We start from the raw sequence: 14,207 nt of genomic DNA, 5'->3' as shown, positions 1-14,207 counted from the left end.
GAAAGAGACAGAAAACAAATCAACTATTTCACCTACTGAAGGAAGAAAAGAACCCCACAAACCACCTGTCTAGCTACAAAACTGCACTCACCTTTTAATTAAGAAAGCAGTATTTACTAATCCTGTGAGAACAGCCTTCCACATTAAATGTGCCAGTAACTTCCTGGTCACAGGCAGATGATAAATGCCCACCCCCCAAAACACTATGGGGGAACAGGGGTGCAGGATGTTCTAGAAACATCTATCCATAATGCCATTAAGGCTAGCAGTATCTCCCAGCAGCCAGAGTCCATCAGCATTTAAGTCTGACTGTCCAAGTGTTTGTAAACGCATGCTGGTCATTTCTGACACCAGACTGCAATAACTAATCCATGCTACAACAAACACACTTTCTCCAGCTTCAGGGATCCAGAAAAGACTTGTTTCCAACTCCAGATATTCAAATTCAATAGGGATTTAAAGTGTTGCCTGGTAAGCTTTAGTGTACCTGCCGGATAGACTACGTAAGATTTCTGGAACCCAAAGCTAAGCTGGTGCTCTGTTCAGAGCCCATTCCTCATCCCTACATCAGGCTGACACCATAAGCCAGAGCACTAGCTCCCTCCTATTCCTTCCTGTGCCCATTGAGAGCTCAGAGGCTACTCCCTGGCCCTTCTACTCGAAGCTTCTGTAGTTGATTCCAGGACAGGTCTCTCATTCTTCTGACATTTTCTGAATGAAGACTAACTTCAGAAGTGATTGATTTCTGCACAAATTGGCAGTAGTTATATTAAAATGTGTTTAAACAGGCTCACTAAACATCCCTAACTGATCTTTAAAACTGTGCTGGGCACAAGCTATTTGTCCCCAAGAATCTGTGAACATCTAGACAGCACTGCTTCTAAACACCTTCCTAGGGATTACCATAATAAAAAGGATTTCAACAGAATGAATTGTAAATTTGTTACTTTGCTTTTTGCCGACTAATATCCACAGACTGAGAAAACACAGAGCTGTTCAGAATTAGGGTGGAAATACAGAACTAAGTTGTTACATTTTAACATTTAAATCTGTGTCTAGCTGATTACCTCCATGACTGTTAGGATTGTTTGCATCCCTCCAACTAGTGCCTAACTCCTTGCACCTGACCTTACTGGGTTACAGGTTTTCCATGTTTACATTTAACTTCTCAGTCCCTAATGTGATGTATCAATACTGCAGGTGCACAGGAGGACACTGTAATCTTAACACCAGGCATTTATCTCAGCACATATTGCTTACCTTCAGCCATATTACATGCTTCATTTCTGCCACGAAACTCCTAATCATGTAGTTTAATCAAATTAAGCAGACATAAAGACTTATATTAAATGGCAAAGCCATTCTGAATTATACTACATGGACCAAAAGATGAACTGCAATGGTTACAAGATGATGAGAAGGTTATGCTTCAGATAACCAAAACCTGGTGTTGTATCTTTTCCTCAAGTCCCAGCCCTTGAAACCTGTGACCTGAGAACTCTGACACACACCCAGTCAATATATTGCTTCAATGAAGACAGTGCATTGTCAGCAGCACGAGTGTCATCACGGCAACATCATGCTCTGCTGATGGATCACTCAAAGGCTTCATCCTCCAACAGCACTCAGACATGAAGCTCAGTTGTTTGTAGCATACCTGTGTTTCCCTAGCAGGCACCAATAAAATGTATTCATTACCTTCTACCCAAAACCTAGATGTGGCTTTGCTGTTTCACAACCAGCCTTGTGCTGGCTCTGGCACCACAGAGCAATAGCACCCTGCCTTCCTCAGCATTTAAGACTGCAACTGTAAAAATAAGATTACATGATACCCATTGCATAACAGTTAAAAGTAAGTTTGAGAAGTGAGACAAATCCAATTTCTGCCCTGTTCTCTACACACTAGACTGAACAGTGCCATGCAAAAAAAAATCTGTATCTGATTCAAAGATGGGCATAAATTTGAAGAATGCCTATTAGAACAAGTATCTCTAGTGCATCTAATCAGTTTGAGAAGGTGGAGAGAAGAGGCTGAGCAATTTTAAAGGTATATTCATGATGTGATGAGGGCTCAATGAAATTCTGGCCTGTAGCAGAGAGAATCCACAGAATACAAAGGGATACAACTGTCCCCATTACCGCATGCTGTATGCTGCACTGAGCTCAGACCTCTCTCTGTAACCCAGTTACAGAAACAACGACAAGGAAGAGACTTCTGAAAGAAAGAGCAAGGAACTGACAGGCCAAAAGACTCAAGTTTGGAAGAGCAGCAGGGCATAGGCTGGGCAAAAGTGAGACCAAACAACTCCAGAGTTTCCATGAGTGACTGACAGAAATAGAAGAAAGTTACTATCATTAGTAAAAGGAGCATAATTGAAGTAATGAGAAGAAACTGAGGAAAAAGTTAACCCTGAGTATAAGAAGTATTTCTGTAGTGAGAAGGTTGCAAGTTTCCCATTGCCCAGAGAAGCAGTAACATACCACTACTTAAATGACAAATGAACACCAAGAACGGTAACAGGACATGGTTTGTAAATTGTTTGAACAATCAAGGTAAGTCCGAATTCTACCACTGCCTAATCAATTTAATCTAGAATACATTATTGGGATGATTTAACACTGCTTCGAGACAACATGGCACTGCCTGCTCATCTGGGAAAGAAAAGCAATGTGGAGCACATCAGAGTAGGCTCATAGGATCACACTGGAGGTTCACAGTAGGATCACACTGTACAGAGGCTGAAAGCACACAGATCTGATCTCCACTGAGATTCCATTTCAGAAAAATTCAGGCAAATATTTTTTTTCCTCAATCCAAGATACATGTATCTTCCCCCAAGATACAGCAGCTTCCCAAAGAAGGTGGCTGCACACCTTCATTACCTGCTTTGAATTGTGAATCATACTACACCTCACCTACAGTTCCCCAGGACTGTCATTTTCCCATGCGCCCTGCTCACCTTCCACAGGCTGTCAGCCTCGACAGTATTTCACTAGTACTTGGATTACCTTTTAATGGAGACATCCAGATCCTTCAGGCAGTCCACAATGGTGCTCCTGTGCCGCTGTACTGCATTATGGTCTGTCTGCACAGTTTTCAACAACGATGTCAAAGCTACATATCTGCCATCAGGACACACAGTGATCAGCAGCTGACAGCAGCCATTTAATTTCTATGCCCTGCCTGCCCCCAAACTTAGTCTCATTTTACAACAGAACACGATTCTCCCACGCTCAGATCACAGAATCATTAAGGTTGGAAAAGACCTCTGAGATCGAGCCCGACTCAGTAATGAATGTAAACTTCCCAGGGGACTGCCTGGCCTGTCTGCACAGGCGAGTTACCATACTGAACGGTAACAACACCCCCTGCCTGGAGAAGCACCTGTCCCACTCCCTGGGCTCGTGTCAGCTGTCCACTCTTTATGAGGATTTTGAAAAGATAAGGCAATTAAAGAGCAGACCTCCATGGATCTTACACTCAAACTACCATGAGTGACAATGCCCAAGGCTAGAGTCTGTGATCCATATCATTATTTGCTATCCAACTGCCTAGAGATGGGTCTCAATTCTAGCAGTTGCAGCAATTCCATGTCCAGATTAATAGTGACCAAAGCACAGCCAGACTCCCTTGTTGCCACCAGCAAACAATTAGAAAAATCAGTCTTCGCTTAATTTGTCAGATCATCAGTGCCAGCTCCAATTTGAGTAGCACCACAGACTACTTGGGGCAAGACAGGAGATCCACAAGTTATAGGAAAAACACATGGGCCATATTGACAAATCACACGTTAAGAATCAGATCATACACCAAACTAATCAACTAAGGAGGGCAGGGCCACAGTTAAGATTTGCATGGAGAAAAGAATGCACCAAGAAAGAAGCAAACTCGACAGCCACACTAATCCCCACAGCACTGATCCCAACTTGGTCTCCTGGTGAGAGCTCTACCTGAGCTCTACCTCAGCTTCTCACACATTTTAAACTGGGTGTTGGCAGACACACTTTGCACAACTCACCTAATATTTTTGTCGTTGTTTAGTAGGAAACGGCCTAGGATGTTAATGGCTAACACCTGCAGAGAGAGTCAGGGAAGGTCAGTGATCACAAAGGGCTGCCGGTCACCTGCATCATTTCACCAGGATTTCTAAGGCAACATGTCAAAACTACCATTGTGGTTCTTAGCCAAAAAGAACTCTGAAGCTGCCTAAGCAGAAGAAAAGCCAAGAGACAGGCTCTCACCTGCACTCAAGGAAACACAGCCTGCAGGAAGCTTTGCTTTTTCATTTTTGTTATTAGAAAAAGACAAAACCAAAAACTCTCAAACAAGCATCACTGTTTGAAAAGGCAAGTCTCATGCAGAGTCAACTGTAGAGCTGTGCTTGGGTGAAACAACTTCGCTTCATGCCCTCCACACAAATTATGCTAACACAATCCTAGTTAAAAAACAAAGGCCACAGCAAAGGCAACTTACTCTCAGCCCACTCTCAGATTTTATGTCCATAATAGTCAGCACAGTTTCATAGAGAATGGCATTTCCCACATTTTTACTTGTTTCTGTATTAGTGGCAACCTGGAGAAAGGAAACAAAATAAGCAACTCTAAAGCATGTGAAACAGATCCCTTTTGTGCTGCTCTGCAGAACAGGCAGTGAAAGCAACCAATCCCTTGCAAATATCAGCACACTTGTGAACATGCATCTCTCCCAGCATAATTCCACCCATCACGGCAAGCAGCTGTGTCCTCACCAGTGCTGCTGAACGCACATTGTTAGGAAACTAAGAGAAAGTTTAAACTGTTCATCAACCTTGCAGCCTCACCTGTGCAAGTATATCATTCATTGCTTCACTAGAATCATCATCATTTCGCCCTAAAATTCTTAGTAACCGCAGGATTCGTACCTATGTGACAAAGCAAAGAGAAGCTTACTGGTGGCAGTGTTTGACATGGGGCCATGAAACGCCCAGTATACTTCCCTGAGTGGCAAAGAAGCAAAACAAGCTGCTGATTTCCATTCCTAAGCAAAATGCTTATCCTGAGTAACACCTTTATCAACAAGAACAGGCTTATGCTGTGCTCATTTTCTTCCCACTAGCCAGAACTGCTCAGAGTCCACTCACTACCAGGCACAGTCTCGCAAGAGCAGTATGTGCTGCTGCTTGTCTCTTGTCACATAACATGATAAGGCACTACAAGTGCTGGTTAAACGAAGGCAGGTGTCCTTCACTAGAACAGATGAAGAGCATTTGCACAATCACCTCTAACAGGCACACAAAATCTCAAAATCAACAGAGCTGCCCTGAGGTAAGCACCTCATCACACCTAAGGCTCACAGCACAGCACTAGAATTAGAGCTATCAATAACTGTTTGCATCAGTTCTTACCTGCAAAAAGGGGTCACTGATCCCAGACACATCATGCTCTGGTGAATATCCAGACATGATAAGGTTCTTCAGAATACGAACTAATTGGGGAACGAGCTGTGAAGAAGAGAGTTGTCCTGTTATGGTATTATTCCTTCACCCCCTCCAGCTTTGAAGCACAGATCAAATTTTGTATCTGAAAGCAAGTCAGTCCCTGGATTCTTCTAAAAAGTTCATCTGCATACCTAGAGCTGATACTGTAAGAGTACTTCCAGCTTAGCTAGGGCACAACTAGAGCAGTGTAGCTGGGACCTGAGCATCATATCGTATTTTTAAAGTATTAAATCTACACTTGTCGTATAGTGCTCAAAAATCAACTGAGTTTCCCCATCATCTCTTTTTTGTTCCTACCTTCTCTCCTCAGGACTTACACACTCCTCTGAACATGTGCACTTTATAAAACACACAACGAAAAGGAACCCTGAACTTTCTGTATCTGCCTTAAAGAGGAAGCCAAAGGGTGCTGCAACATCTTCCCTTGAGACAGAGTAACAGACAAGCAGAGCATTCCTGGAACCCTGATTAACATATCCTTTGCCTTCTAACATGCAAAAGTTATCACAACTGAGGACAGAACAAAGGGGAACATTACAGCCATGGAGATCGGTTGAGGGCCGCTTCCCAATTTTCTGGAGTCAAATTACACCCATGAAGAATATCAGCACTCCATTGGCCTTTGCAGCACAGTAAGCAGCTAAATAACTGTCTGTCCTGCTCCCTTTTGGGTATTACCCAAAGTTGCCCTGTGATTCCGGCAAAACACAAAGCCCAAAGCTACAGTTTACACAGGTCCAAAAGAAATTCCCTCGAGTATTCCTCAAATGAGAGACAGCCTGAGGCAAGCAGGCTGATGTTTGGAGAAGGCCACAACTGAGATTCAGGGCTGCCATGGGTGTAGAAGTTTAGTGACAGGACCAGCACAAAAAGAGCATTAGACAAGTACAGTGGATCTAAGCGTGTGGCATCGATCAGAAACGTGTCATTAAGAGGCACTGCCTCACAGGGGACAAACATCTACAGATTCAAGGTAAACATGCACCATCTAGAAGAATTAACTCTTACCTTTTCATTCTAACTCAACACACTAAAGCCAAACAGACAAAAGGGACAAAACAGACGAAGCAGGCATTAGGGACAATGTTATACCATTCACAGCATAAACAACTACAAGAAATAGCTAGAAAGAATGTACCCAGTAACTAAACTCTGTGGACTCAGCTCTTCTCTCTTTTCCCACAGCTATCATCTTAACTGAGCAATTAGTAGCAGGGATGGTACCTGCAAAATGAACCTGCTTTGACATATACAATTAAGGCAAGGGAAGATGCACGCCAAAATGCTAAGATGCACCAAAGGATGTAGTTTGACAAGCCAAGGAAGAACAGTAAACTGGGCACGCAGATAAACAAACACCTTTAAGACTTTTCAAAGGAGCAAATGGCCAGTTCTGTTCTCCCTGCTTAGTTCATTTTCTTCTCATTGGCCAAGAAGTCAGAATGACAATCAAGGCAATTTCCAGATGCCCTTCTACTGCTAGTCTTTCACATGGCAGTAATACACTCTCAGCAAATCATAGCAAACAGCACAAGGAAGTCGTGAGGGTGGTAGGACACAAACATTCCTAACCAGAGGAGGAAGAGTGACACTGACTCTCAAAGCCTTAAGTTAAAATGGCATATAATGCAGTACAGCATGCACCAGACATGAGGTGTCTACATAGCTAGAACTTCCATGGGTATTTTTGACCTGAGTTTCTAAAACCGTGTGGCTGTGGGTTAAAGCATTCAGGTGTTGGCGTAAGTTCCAGTTTTTCATCTTTGTCTCTTTATGTTTATTACATTTGTGATTCCAATGTCACTTTGCAATTAGATACAAAGAGTGCAGAAAGCCATAAGAGAACACTTTAAATCTAACTTTAGGATGAGTTTCATATGGCACAATCTGAAGACTGATGTTTTGCAACTTACCCACTTACTGCAGGGAATTAGGGCTAGATACACACAAAATTCCCACATTTAATGACTTTGAAAAACATTTAGGTAATAAGCACACAGTATCATTAAATTCTTCACCCAAACAGTTATAAGGATTTCCTTAAAAGGTCATGAATATTAACTCTGCAATATAACCAGTTCACACTTACCTTTCTAAAGTGTGCAAGCATGTCTGGGCTTCTCTCACACATCTCTGTGAGGAGGACTACTGATGTGTGAAGGACACCTAAAGGGAAGGGAAGGAAAAAGAAGAATGTATCTACAATTAATGCTGTTCCATTGGCTCCAGACATGAGATAAAGATCATAAGAAAACAACATGAAACCATTAAAAAATATTATTCTTAAACTCAGCATATCTACCACTAAAGGTGTTCATGCCCACAGCTGTGCCCAAGGGAAAGCAGAGAGCAATGTGCCCATACCTTAAAGCTGCAACTTAAGGCCAAAGGAGGAGAGGAATTGGACTTGGTCAATGTGTTAATTGCATTGGGGTATTTGGTTCCTCACACTTCCTGATTTTCTCTTCTGATCTGGGTAGCCTAGCTGACTTACATGACCTGAACTGGGCCTTCCTCAGAAAGTCTCAGGGCTCCATCTAGAGAAAGACTACATAAAAGAAACCCAAACACTAAAGGGTGCACTTGAGAGTCACTTTAGGCAGTGTACTGGACAAAAATCACAAACTTTCCCATTTCACCCACTCTGAAGTACATCAAAACACAGTGGAAGAGTTCCTTTTGTCACCTATGCCATGTAAAAGTCCTGCTGTCTAGCAGTCACACACACTCCTTCCTTTTCAGTGACATTTGATTCCACTGCACACAAATGGGAAGAAACAAATCACATAAATGGACCTCAAAAGGTCCTTCCAAACCAAAGGCTTACGCAGCAAGTGCACTATCACAGAGAATGCCCTAGCCTTGATAAGTACAGTCTCAGCTATTACCATGGTTCTTCTCATTCAGCAAGTTTTTGGTGGCTGGCAAGAACATCTCCATGAGTTCAGGCACCTTTCTGATGACATGAACAGCGCACAGTGCTGCCTGGGTAGGAAAAACACCTCTGTTAGTACACACTGAAATGACAACAGTACCCTGCTTTGAGAACATTCAGCACAACCTTCACAACATACAAAGGCCTGGAAAATTCATGGTACATTTTTCCATCTCTCTATTACAAGTGTTACTAGACAGCATCACAAAAGAGTTCAATAAAACTACCACAAATTGGGGCAGGGGAGCACTGAGCTACAAACTAATACTCCCATTAGCAACGGTTCATTTTCATGTTATTCACATCAGAAGTGCTATTATCTGCCTTTAACAGGGTCACTTCAGCCTGTCTTCCTGTTGCTAGGCAGGGGTTAATGCATTGGAAGCAAATAATTAAACTTATGTCAAATTTTGGGTCATTTTCTTTCCCAAAAAATAACTTCCTCCTGCAGGCGATGGGTCCTATGTGAAACAAAAGTATCCTGAAAAAACCTGCCCATTTCTTCTAGTATGCAGAAGCCACAGGAGACAATATTCTCTGCAGCTGCTTGAGAATCAAGTACACTAAGGGCCTCTTCCCAGAACACAGCAATACCCCTTAGCATTGCTTTCCATCCAGTCTCTCTCGAGATCCAGCATTAGACAACAAGGGAACAAAGTATCTCTTCCTACATCTTCACACCCTCTCCAACACATAATAGATACAATAGATCTGTCTAAAACAGGGCGATCACACGTGTTGCAGAAACAAGACAAATGTGGTTTTTTTCCAGCTCTCATACTACTGTCACCATCATCAATAGAAGATAAAGAATTTAAATCTTGAGATTATTAATCACAGTTTCTCTGGACTTATCTGAGAAGACAAAGAAATAAAACTGATGACCAGAAGTTTGGGGTTCATGTCTGAGAAGGGGCAGGTGTTCACACTACCATCAACAACCTTAAGATAGTGCAAAAGTACAAACAACTGCCTCACTCATTGGAGGTTTGTCTTTGAGAGGCTTACACACATCCCTGCTATCGACACATGGAGTTTTGAGCTCTGTCTTGCACACTGGCAATGTATTCAGCCAACGTGATCCAAGTCATCTAGTATTCCAGACATTAGCAAGGTATCCGGTCCATCTTGCCTTTTAATCCATAAGTACCTTCTTCCTAAGATAGGAGTTGGAAGTTTTGAGGAGCTTCTCCACCTCTCCTGCAAGGTCTCTGCACATTTCTGAGGAGCCCATGCAGCCAAGGGTACAGAGTGCCAGCCCCTGCACATACTGCGTGCTGTGGTTAAGGTCACTGTAAAGGAGAACAACAGGAGAAAGACAATCAGCATGGACAGAGAGAAACTGAACACACACAAAAAGGCATCTATGGCTACAGTCATCTAACCAGCTGCACACATGGCCCAAAAGAACTTTCCAGATTCTCAGCTATCTGGGAGCATGACTTGGGAGCAATAGCAAGTTTCAGTGCATGTACCACAGGGTTTGCTACTACTTCCACTTAGAATCCTCAATTAAAAAGATAAAATGCTTGATTCAACTATCAGGTGTGTATCCAGAAACTGAGCTGAGAAGAGGAAAGACCACACAGAATTCCATTAAACTTCAAAAACCAGTTGTATTTTGGACCTTGCGTGCAGAAAAGAACTTAACATGAAGTACAGACCTGCAGTGACTCTGTGGGTTGCCCCAGTTTAAACATATTCCAGGAAAGGATTTAGCTTCTGCATTTGTAAACCAAACAGTACAGAAAAATCTACATAAAAATATCCTCTATCCTGACCAAAACCCACAGACCTCACTGCTCCCACACCCCGAAAATAATCCATACAGAAATTCTGTTTAGCAACTTCAAAAGCCTGAGGAAGCTGTGAAAAGTGATCGGTAAGAAGTTAAACCACGCAACAGGAGATGCTAAGCTTGAGGCCAGCTACCAGTGCCACACTCAGCATAAGACACACAGCAATGCCAACAGCCTTTCAAACTGATTTCTACACTACTCTTCCATCTGTGTTTGGTACTCATGTCACCACAGCACCCAGGGATCAGCGCTGAAGAAAGTAAAAACCATGGCTCCTGGTGTGGGAGGCAAGGGGAGCTGGAGACTGCACGATGGAGAGCTGAGAACACAAGTGGTGTGTAAGCAAATCGCATGACGTGCAGAACAGAGAGAGACAGCATCCTGGTCGTAACAGCAAGCAGTTATGGCAACATGGAGATGAAGGAAGAGGTAGCACATGCTACTAAATGGGTTGGTTTACTGTTTCCTTCCTTTAATGAACTTCTGGCAGCTAAATAAAGGTGTGTGCATAGCAGGTACATGCTTCAGGTGGGCCCTGCCTTTTTGTATCAAGAATCTAGGTCTTGCTACAACAAAAATCCAGTGCCATAAACCAAATCCCTTACTGCCTAGATAGCAATGAGACAAAGCAGTAGATACAGAAGCCAAAGGAGAAAGCAATAAACCCAGGGAGGTGGTGGGAAGCTGTCCACCACTTTTGCTCAGCTTCAGTCTGAACTATTTCCAGTTCAAACTCACTACAGTCTTACCCAACTCACCTTAGCATAAACAATCAAAAGAGACATTAACCTATCAGCCTGATTCTAATACAAGAGCCTCACAGGTATAGCATTTCCATGAAAGATCTTTAGACAAACATCTTATCTCTTGGACACTAGGGTCCAGTTAGCAGATCCTCAGGCCTGCAATTTTGTCAAGCCCCTCTCCACACACTTTGAGGCCACAGCAACTGAAGATCAGTGCTTTACTTGCCAACATCTAACAAGCTTATACTCTAAAAGTAAACAATAATGAAAACAGACACTCCACACACAACCAATGATGCTGGGTAAGCCCAGCTGTTTCACTGCTGCTCCCACTCATCTTGAAAACAAACAGTATTGGAAATGCACTGATTGTCATCTACTAAAAAGCCTCAGTTTAACATTGCTTTGCTGAGAGAAAAAAGCATAAAAAGAAAGATAAATTCCCATCCCCTCTTGTCTGGTTTCAGCAAGATGACAAGCAGGCAGCACTTTGCTTCCAAGGAAAACCATTCATCAGGACTGTTAGGGCAGCCTTAAAAAGGAAGCAGAATACACAGCCTTGCTCCTTGACAGCTCTTCAAAGCTCGTCAGCAGAAGCAAACACACACACAATGTGTGCTGCTGCTACATACACCTCTTCTGAACCATTGCAATTTTACACTGTTCCCACTAAGGAAGCTACACAGGATCATACAATACAGTACAATACTACAACAGCCTTGTATGGTCAGCAGCATACAATGAATTGAAAACACCAGTTTTCTAACACAAGGAATAAACACTACTCAGATTATCACTGTCAGGAGTGTACTTTTAGATCCTGAAACCTCAGAGCATGTGTTGATGGAGAGAGAGGTGGTACCCTTACTTCTTGATGCAATTGGTCATAAGAAGATGGACATCCTGTCTCTCATCCAGCAGCAACATGGCACCTAAATACCCAATGCGCTTGTCTGTGAATTTCTGAGAGGCAATGAGCTTGAGGCACTCCAACTGGAAAAAAAAAAGGAAAAAAGAAAAAAAAAAAAGACAGAATTAGCTTAAAACTACTTCTTGGTCTGAGGAGAAACAGTTTGAATTTTGATGAGTACTAATTTAGGTCTCTAGGGATGCATTTTAAAGAGTATTTGATTCCCATTCTGGTGCTGTGGAAAACCAAGAAAAGCCAAATGACCTGCCCAAGGCTCTCAGCAAGCCAGCAGGGAAGGCATTAGTAGCTCCTGTGTCTTGAAGTGGCCAGACACTGCTGACCTTCCATGACCTCAGATATACCAGATACATGGGTTATGTCAGATCACAAAAATAAATCATAACATACTGATAGGGATGAGAGATCCATCATTAAAAACAAAATAGTAAAGATCTGGAAGTCTAGATCATGTGTCATGTTTGATATGCCCCAGAAACTTCTGAACAAGACTTAAAAGTCTCCATTTATTTACCAGAGAGAGGATCAATGCTCTCTAAGTTGCCAGAACAAGGACATGTAGTGATAGGACAAGGGGTAATGGCTTCAAATGGAAAAAGGACACATATAGGTTAGATACTATGAAGAAATTGTTCCCTGTGAGGGTGCTGAGGCACTGGCACAGGTTGCCCAGAGAAGCTGTGGCTGCTCCATCCACCCCTGACGTGTTCAATGCCAGGCTGGACAGGGCTTGGAGCAGTCTGGTCCAGTGGAAGGTGTCCTTGCCCGTGGTAGCTGGAACTAATGACCTTTAAGGTCCCTTTCAACCAAGACCATTCTAGAATTCTGTGATTCTAAAACCAGGTTTTGTTTATTATGATCTGTAACTAACTCTCCAGCTAGGTACACCTCAGACTGTCAGAGTCTAGTTTCTGCACTGCTCTGTAATCTCTACTGGAACACTTGAAGCTTACTCAAATTATGTGCATTGTGGCCATTACAACCTTCCCTTTCATCATGCAGAAATGGCAACTGTGTTCAATTGCATGGAGGAGGTCTCCAAGACAACATACAGAGCTCCCACTTGCACTCTGCTGATGAAGAATTTAATTGCTAACCTGTTTTTTAAACTTAACACTTTCTTAATGCAAAAAAACCCAACCACAGAAATATTCTGACATTACTATGTGCTAAAATATTTTTCTGTAACAAATAATTTATCAAGTCTAATCAATGTCTACTTTCCAGAAGCAAAGTAGAGACCTATCCCTCACAAACACTTCCTGTCAGTCTGATTTAGAAACTAGCTGGGGCAGTGAGTAAGCATACATGATGGGTCTGAGGGGGGTCAGACAGAGCTGGCAGCAGATCCACTGAAAAGGAGATAAAGAGACATGCACAAGCACAGACACAGGGTGTCAGGAAGTGATCCATGGCCCCAGCTAGAGGGAAGCTTCAACAGGGCAACAGACAGGGGAGATGCAAGAAGCACACACGTCATGAGGGTGAAGTTGCACAAGATACTGGTACAAAAATTAAAGCTGAAGTGCCAGAGAAAGAAACTGCTAATGCCTAGTCACTGATGAGTTCTCACAACCACACAGGACGGGAGCACACAGTCAGCTGTGCAAGCTATCCTCACATGTAACACCCAGCTAGAGCAGCTGGTGAGAAAAAGCTTGAAAGCAAGTGAGTCCAGTTTGTGAGGTTTAAAGGGGATGAAAATCCAGAACAAACACCTCTGAACAATAAGACCAGTCATCCACAAGGATAACTGAATTTGCACAAATGAGCAAGATCAACCAGGGATAAGGTACAGAACACTAGCTATCAGGCTCTCATCTTTCCAGTGCTTTCTGTAAGAGAATAATGCACCCCTGAACCAACTTTCTTTCCTCAGTTTACAAGATACTTTCTTATACAATCCTCTGCAAAAATGCCATGTAAAATTGATGACATCTAAGCTACAGTGTAAGAGCCAACAAAGGCAGAAGACAAATGACTGAGGAAGAGCCTAAAGAAACTAATGACTGCAACAGATACTCTTTAAGATCTATTTCTAGTACTTCTCAATTTAAAAGATATTACTGAAATTTACCCCATGAAAGGCTGATGAGTTCTTGCTTCACTTGCACATAAATACATGCAAACTAGATTCATGCACAGCAATACTAAGAAACATGATCAGCTGAAGCTCTTACTAGGTCTAATTAGTGGAAAAAAATCTTGATACTGTTATATCCATTTCATCTAAGGAACAATTAAAATCTGCTACATCAGTACTGTAACAGATACATAAGCAAAGTTGGATACAACACTGGCATGTAGCCAGACTACAACTTA

At 42.5% G+C, this 14,207-nt stretch overlaps 1 protein-coding gene across 1 annotated transcript in view; it reads right to left on the bottom strand.

Moving 5' to 3' along the window:
• LOC103797612 (AP-1 complex subunit gamma-1-like) overlaps positions 1–14,207 on the bottom strand; it is a 28,131-nt gene that overhangs the window by 11,711 nt on the left and 2,213 nt on the right. The window contains 11 exon segments of the mRNA XM_009069834.1: positions 682–701; positions 3,010–3,123; positions 4,020–4,075; positions 4,475–4,573; positions 4,821–4,901; positions 5,385–5,480; positions 6,486–6,494; positions 7,567–7,643; positions 8,366–8,462; positions 9,563–9,704; positions 11,826–11,950. Coding sequence (XP_009068082.1) covers positions 682–701; positions 3,010–3,123; positions 4,020–4,075; positions 4,475–4,573; positions 4,821–4,901; positions 5,385–5,480; positions 6,486–6,494; positions 7,567–7,643; positions 8,366–8,462; positions 9,563–9,704; positions 11,826–11,950 — 916 coding nt within the window.

The sequence above is a fragment of the Acanthisitta chloris genome, unplaced genomic scaffold, assembly GCF_000695815.1.
Source record: "Acanthisitta chloris isolate BGI_N310 unplaced genomic scaffold, ASM69581v1 scaffold37582, whole genome shotgun sequence".
NCBI classification, from domain to species: Eukaryota; Metazoa; Chordata; class Aves; order Passeriformes; family Acanthisittidae; genus Acanthisitta; species Acanthisitta chloris.
This window is presented reverse-complemented; position numbering and strand designations above follow the sequence as displayed.